The 7884-nt window shown below is 44.4% G+C and overlaps 1 protein-coding gene across 1 annotated transcript; it reads right to left on the bottom strand.

The window, feature by feature from the left end:
• Positions 1 to 7154: 7154 nt before the first annotated feature.
• LOC113273475 lies at positions 7155 to 7625 on the bottom strand. The gene has a single exon (XM_026523184.1). It carries the CDS (start codon positions 7623 to 7625, stop codon positions 7155 to 7157), a length of 471 nt encoding a protein of 156 aa, XP_026378969.1.
• Between the last annotated feature and the right edge of the window lie 259 nt (positions 7626 to 7884).

The raw sequence follows: 7884 nt of genomic DNA, 5'->3' as shown, positions 1-7884 counted from the left end.
AAGATAAACAAAGACCGAAGCCTGCAAGAAGAGTATATAATGTAAAGTGCAGGATGTAAAGAACGGAATGTAATGAGACAATGATTTACGTGGTTCGGCACTAAGGCCTACGTCCACGAGGTTGGCGTTTCACTATGTATTGACCGATTACAAGAGTAGTCGAATGACTTTAAGATATACACTCAGTCTACGGGATAAGAACTTTACTTACTCTTCCTAGTCTTCTCTCTCCTATCCTCCTCTAGTTGTTCTGGATTAGTTGTCCTCCCCTCTCATAGTGAAGGGGGGTATTTATAGGGTTATCTTGTGGGATCCACCTCTGAAGATCGTTGAAACCTTATCGTCTTGTGTTTTGTGTTAATCCCGCAGATGTCTTCGTCTTCTTCGATACCCCTAGCGTTCCATGCTTGATCCCGAAGAGTTACCATTGCCTCTTCCACAGGTTGGTCGACACGTACCCTATCTTAGGGTGTTTAATGCGGGTGGTTGGGTCGCCTGCATGCGGCATACAGTTGTCTACCGTCTATGTCCTGTCTATGTCAGTTGGACTAATCCTAGACGCTGATCTTGGATATTTTTTGGGATGGGATAAAGTGACTTCTCGGATCTACTTCAGTGCTTTGCGGTTGTCCTTATCTTCAGTACTCCCTGGTTCTTGGTCGTCGGATGCGCCAGATGATGGACTTGTGTTGAGGGGGCATGTTTCTGGGCTACTCCTGCGTGGCATCATATCTTGATGTCTTGGGATACATGTCTTCCACGTATTTCCTTGTAGACACATGGCGAGAGATGAAAAATGTACTTACAATTTGCCCCTTTTCTTCCCACTAAGACGTCAGTTGAAGTTGGAGGAAAATCGTATCGTATTCTTCATCTCTCTTTTTTAACTTCCCCTAGATTTTAGGGCACGTTCCCCACTCCTTGCAATAACTCCTCCTAGGGTGATGGGAAAGAGAATGTCGAAAATTTGAAATAAATTTCATTCTTCTCTGTCAATCCGTCATTCCTTTTCTCTGTCGGTTCTCATTCATTTTTTGTTCTTCATCCTTGTTATTTAGCCATTAAATGCTACTGCCTTTGTTCTGAGCCTGATTTGGTCTCGATTTTCTGTTGTTCGTTGTCTCCTCATCATACGTTTCTACTTACATAAATCTCTTGATATATGTATGAGATTTCACTCTTGCTTTTAACCCATGATTGATTTTTTGCTATTGTTGTTCTTGATTCTGTGATGAAGAACAAATATATAAAGTGCATATACTTGCCCTTGTTCTTCATCACAGGGCTTACAGACTAATATTTGCAGACCCCATGGTAGTAGTTTTCGCCCCTTTTTCTTCTGACTGAGGCGTCAATTGAGGATGGGGTTAGTTTTAGGGTTTTCGTCAGATTTTTATGATGAACTGATAGAGGTTTTGGTGATTTCTTGGATTTTGATCTTTATTTATTCTTTTGCTGATATTATCATCTCGCTTTTGTGCTTTTCCGCAGACATGGATGATCGGCGAGTTCCTTATCAGACCCCACCGCATAGTCCGCGTAGGTCCCCCCCACGTAGAGATCCTGACATATCTCCTCCAGGATGTGGTTCAACCCAGTTTTCGAAGGTAGATCCTCGCCCTCAGAAGGCTTCTTCTGGTCAAAGAGTTTCATCCACAAAAAGGGGAGATCCTCCGAAGGATCCCCCTGGCTCTAGATATGCAGTTGGTCGCAATCCTTCTTCTCGTCTGCGTGGTGATCCAAGGGATACGCAGCCTCCTCCTCCTCGTAACGAAGCACTAAATATCCCTCCTCTTCGTTCTGTGGATCCACCTTTGGTGCCCCAGCGGGATCCTCTGCCTCCTCCTCCCTCGGTTCCTTCCAAAGGGAAATCTTCCAAGGGTACCGTTACGAAGACTGATCCGCCGAAGAATCTTCCTAGTAAAAGGAAGGATTCAGATATGAGTCCTCCGAAGGATTCTACACCAGATCATGTTGAGGAAGAGGACGTTATCCCAGAAATACGAAGCGTCTCAGCTGGTAGGAAAAAAGTCACGTTCAAGCATATTGATCTTGATCACTTTAAGGAGAAACATGATCTTAAAGCTTTTGATGTCCGCTTTTATGCTGTCAATGATGATATCACTTATGAGCTCATTTCGAATTATCAGTTTGATGAGTATCATTTGCTGACGACCGTGGGAGCCTTTGAGGCGGGTCTCATGTTACCTCTGTACAAATCAGGTGATTCTTTTTACTACGATGTATTGGCCCGTCGCGAGGGTTCTTCTACAAATACCCACTGTCGCTCTGTGTCAAAGTTGACTGGGAATTATCTCCGCGCTTTGAAGGAATGTTATCTTCGGAGTAAGGGAGAGACGATGATGACCTGCTATGTCCCTGACCCTGCCGTGAGAGAGTGGTATACTACCCAGAATTTCAACGCTTCCTTCGGGGATTATGTTAATAGGAAGAACCGCAAGCCGTGGAGTGTCGGTCTTTGTAATATCGTTTCTTCTCATGGTGAGATTCGTCTCCTGAGTGAAGTGAGCGATGCCAAGCTGAAATTTGTTCCTGGTACGGAAGGATCTTCGAATAAGAAGATCTTTCCTTCTCGTGAGAAGATCAAGCGGGATCACGACTATGAGTGGCATGCTACCTTGATCGAGTTTGTAGGCCCTTGGTCTTATGGTTGGATCCACGGTCCTCGCGGATGGCGTCCTACTGCTGATAGCCAACCTTGTGAAACTCCTCCTGCTCGTTATGGGAATTTCTTCCCCTGTCGTTTGAATTTCTAAGGCATGAATTTTCCTTATGCCCTAGATGTTGTAGTTCCGATGCTACCCTTCCTCCGCAGAGTGTTGCAACTGCCAGGGTATGTCTTCTTCTTATACTTTCCCCTTTTCTCCTTAGGTTGAAGGGTTCGTCTCTTTTAAACGAAGGAGGAAATATTATTGAATTAAATCCCTTGTGGTTCTGTAGGTACCGAAGAAGAAGAAAATTGGTTCTAGGCAATCTTCTACCGTCGTGACTGACGAAGCAGAGGTTCATGAAGAGGTTACCATCCCTGTGAACGAAGAATTTGTTGAGGATGAGGACGATTCCGACAGGGAGGAGCGTATTGATACTTCTCCCCCTAACCATGAGGATGGTAGCGGTTTTGCCGAGGAGGAGATTGGTACTGGTGGGAAAAAAAGTGTTCCAGGCGGCGAAGATGTTGGTAAAGAAACTATAACCGCAGGTGGTAATGGTGCTGGTGAAGAGGAGATTGCCCCTGGTGGAAAAATCACCAGTGGTGCCCCTCCTATCGTCCAAGAGTTTTCCTTCGGCAGGATTTACTCCGCGGGAGAGACCTTCGATATGGACACTGCCATGAGTCTTGCTTCGGAGTTTTCACTGCTTTCTCCAAACGATGATTATGATGTGCTCGGTAACTCTGGCAAGGGGGATTCTGAAGGTCAAAAGACTGTTGATGTAGATGATAGTTTTGAAGGTGAGGATGCCGAAACCCTTGCGTACAAAGAGGCGGACGCAAGAAAGAAATCAGCGGCCAGGAAGGCTGCTGTCGTTGGAGAAGCTTCTGCTAAGTCTTCCATGGAAGATTTCCCGCAGTATTTGATGCTTGAGGGTGATGACGCCATTTTGACTTGGCTCAAGAAGAATAATTTGATGTTCGTCCCAAATCCTGCTCCAGTGATTGATGTGAGAAGAATTCTAACGCCTATACTCGTCGGATGATGCAATTGTATGCCGAAGACCAGGTTACAGAGGTATGGGATAAGAATCTGAGGGGCTTGGAAGCTAACCTTGTGGTCGACCCTCCCTCCACGATTGTTGATATGATGGTCGTGGCTGATGGGTACCAGTATGACTTCCCTTAGCAGCGGATGCTAGAGGTCAGTTGTAATTTTATTATGCTTATTTCCCTTTAGAAAATGCGCGGAATCTTGATGTGACAATGTTATTTTTTTCGGACCGCAGATGATGAGGAGTGAACATTGTAATCACACCTTGTACCAGTTCTTCAAGGCTAAGTCTCTCAAATTAGAGGCCAAGCTTCGTCACAGAGAGGAGGAGTTATCTTCTGCTGAAGATGTTATCTCTGCTGGAGATAAAGAGATAAGCGAGTTGAAGAGTCGCCTCAAGGGGAAAGAACAACTAGGAAACCAAGAGGAAAAGCTTCGTCTGGAGCTTGCTATGGTCCGTACTGAATTGGAGGAGGATCGTAAAAACGCTTCGTCTTTTACAAGTTTTTTCTTCTTCTCTATTTTGCTCGTCGTCGCTATTTACTAGCACTTAGTGTTCTGTCTGAGTCTCCCCACCCTATCTTCAGTGGGTGGTGTCCCAGAGCTGATATGGCTACAAAACGAAAGGGAGCGTCAAAAATCCCGCATCAAGGATTTAGTAGAACAAATAAAGAGCGAGGCCGACAGATGGAATTCAAAGGCTGAGGTGTGGCGTCTGAAGCATACACAGATGGTTGACATGCAGAATAAGTATAACACTGATCATCGTCAGTTTGATGGAGCTCTGCTATGGACGCGTGATAATCTTCGTGAGGCTCGAGAGCATGTTTCGGCTTTGGAAGCCAAAATAACCCTTCTAGAAGGAGAGTTATGGAAAGCTCGTTCTTCTCAAGATTCCTAAGTAAGAGATTATATATAGCATCTTGCTAGGGAAATAGACGATGCCAGGGCTGAGGCCAGTGCCCTTAGCAAAGCCTTAGATGCGTCTCGGGCCGACGTTGCCCATTTAGTTGAGTCTGGGAGGAATCTTGAGGTGAATATGTACAGAATTAACAAGGGGATAAAAGGAATGAATAAAGAAGTCAATCATCTTCGTCATCTGGATTCCATGAAGCAGGTAGAGTTAGATGCTTGTCAATTTTCCCTTACAAATCTTCAGGCGGATTATAAGAAAATATCCGATGAGTATGACTTTCTTGACGAAGCACGAGATGCCGTTGTTGATGAGTATGAAATAGCTTCGTCTAGGGTCGAAGGTATATATTTGCTTCGTCGAGTGTGACTCTTTATTTTCATCATTATAACCCCTTTTCGCTTTCTTTTCTTCGCAGAGCTCGAGGGACAGCTTCGCACTGCAAATGAAAAATTTGAAAACGCTCAGACTGCCTTAGTGCAGCAGGAGGGTCAAACCAACTACTACAAGGGTCTGGCTGCGTCTCGTGGTGAAGCAGCTGATGCAGCCTCCAAGGAAATGAGCCGTTTATCCTCCCTGTTATCACAGTCCGAGATGAAGTTTACCATGATTGGGCACAAGGCTCGCCTCCAGTTAGTCGAAGAGACTAACAAGATTCCGGATAAGATCGAACATGAACTTAAGGCGGAGCACGACATCATCAAGGAGTATCCTCGTCGTCCTAAACCCGCGCCCTTGAATAGTTCCTCGGGGCCTTCCTCTGGCGGGAGCGTGCCTTCGTCTCAAAGAAAAGATCCAGCTGATCAGTATGCATCATCCAAGTAGTTACAGAGCTTTATCGATTATAGAAAGTTGATCTTTGTTGATTATGGGGCTTCAGGCCATTTTTTGATATATTTCTTGTTCTTGTTTGTTTTGCTGAACTTGTAATCAACTTTTATTGAATGGATCATCGTTTTGGTATACCTGCGTTGTGTATTTTTGTTCTTAAATATTTTATATACTGTGTTATGTTAAATTGGAAAAAAGTTACTGTGTTTAAAAAAGATGGGAGTGTTTGAGTGCGATGCCGAAGGTATATACCTTCGTGATCATCTTGAGACCTGTCACCCCGCTGGCTAATCCTGGGCCAGAAGATTCCCAGACGGTGGGGGTCGAGGCAGCGTTCTAGGATATGGGATGTTTATTCAGAATATTTACATACACCCATTTCGTTGACCCGCTGCCTTAAGATTGGTTGGGTATCTCTTTCTGCTGGATGCCTTCCCCATGGTCCTACACTTATAGACACTAATAGGGGAGTCCCGAGAGATCGTAGGTAACTACTTTCCCCAATAGTGAAAACTTGTTGTATATACAGGCACAATGTTCTTGTGATGCGTCGTATTTACAAGTGTTCTGAAATAAGGATTTGTGCCAAAAGTCTGTTTATTGATAAGTTGAGGTCCGCTATTCCTCGCCCAGAGATAAAAACATGTTGAACAGATGCGTCATCTTCTTCTTCTGGTATTCTTCACGCAGATGCAGAGCTGCGCTGCTTTCTATGGATAGTATGGCTTGATATATTTTGCATTCCATGGGTGTCTGAGGACATCCCCTTTTAGGTTGCGCAGGTAATAAGATCCATTTGCTGCGATGTCATGCATAAAAAAAGGTCCCCCCATGTTGGTGCTAACTTGCCCCACTTCTTTTCTCATTGGTATTGGGTTATAGTTCTCAGCACATACTATCGTTTTACAAAATTTCTAAGTTTAACCTTTTTATTGTACTCTCTTGCTAATCTTCGTTGATAATTCTCCATCTTTTGTAATGCTGCTTCTCTCGTTTCTTCGAGATCATCTAGTCTTTCCAACATCATATCCGCTGTGAGGTTCTTTTCCCATGCTTCAGTCTTCGTAGTTGGCATGATGATTTCTGCAGGGATGACTGCTTCGCCTCCGTAAGTGAGTAGGAACGGAGATTCTCCGGTGGCTGATCTTCGGGTTGTTCTGTATGCCCATATAGTATTGTGTAATTTCTCACACCATCGTCCCTTATGTTCGTCAAGCTGCTTCTTGAGAGTTAGAGCAAGTGTTTTGTTCGTGGCTTCTGCTTGGCCGTTGCTTTGAGGGTATATGGGCGTTGACTTGTTCTTTCGGATTTTGAAGGTATCGAAGAGCATGTCAATGTTTTTTCCTTGTAGTTGCTTTCCATTGTCGGAGACAATCTCTGCTGGGATGCCAAACCTGCAAATAATGTTTTGAAAGATGAATGTGAAGACATCTGCGTCGCGGATCCTTGCTAGAGCCTTAGCTTCTACCCATTTGCTAAAATAGTACGTGGCTACTATTAAAAATCTTCTTTTCCCCGATCCTTCGATCAGGGGTCCCGCGATATCTATTCCCCATTTTGAGAATGGTCACGGACTATCCACAGAGTTCAATGTCGTTGCCGGTGCGTGGATTCTTTTAGCAAAACACTGACATTATTCACATCTTCTCGCTATTCTTGCTGCGTCTCGTATCATTGTTGGCCAGTTACCCTTGGGTTTTTGCTTTATCTGCTAGAGATCTCATCCCACTGTGGTTCCCCGCGTCCCCATGGTGTATATCTTTCAGAATCAGGTGTCCTTCGGATCTAGAAAAGCATCGTAACAAAGGTCCCATGAAAGATTTCTTGTACAAGATTCCCTCTCTTAGGTCGTACCTCCCTGCTTTTGACGGCATTTTCCTAGCCTGCTTTAGATCAGCAGGAAGCGTCTTTTCTTCGAGAAAGATGTGAATCTCAGACCTCCAGTCTTCTTCCTTGCTGAAATATTCATCTTTGTTAGCTCTGATCATGATATCGTCTTCCTGGGAATCCTCGTCAATGTCCTCTCCCACATCGTTATCAGCAATATCTTCTCGCACATTATCATCTTGATTGGGTACGCAGATCTCTTGATGATCGACAGAGGGCTCGTACACTCTGGTTATTTTGATTGCCTTGATATCTTCGTTCACAAGCATGAATTATATGTAGGCCAAGGCATCCGCATGACTGAGTTCTTTCCTGCACAAATGTCGAAATTTAATGTTCGGTATTTGGGATGCCAGTGTCTGGACTAGGGCCATGTATGCCATCAAAGTGGCATCGTAAACATTGTATTCAAACCCTATTTGTCGTATGACCAGTTGTGAATCACTTGTCAGGCGCACGTCGGTTATGCCCATCTTTATTATCAGACGAAGGGCATGCATGATAAGCACGTATATGCTACATTTTGTA

The sequence above is a fragment of the Papaver somniferum genome, chromosome 1, assembly GCF_003573695.1.
Source record: "Papaver somniferum cultivar HN1 chromosome 1, ASM357369v1, whole genome shotgun sequence".
Taxonomy (NCBI): domain Eukaryota; kingdom Viridiplantae; phylum Streptophyta; class Magnoliopsida; order Ranunculales; family Papaveraceae; genus Papaver; species Papaver somniferum.
The sequence above is the reverse complement of the archived record's forward strand: the minus strand, read 5'-3'. Positions and strand labels throughout refer to the sequence as shown.

Coding starts and splice junctions, on each gene's coding strand:
- LOC113273475 (XM_026523184.1), bottom strand. CDS start 7,625: ATGCTTGTGAACGAAGATATCAAGGCAATCAAAATAACCAGAGTGTAC.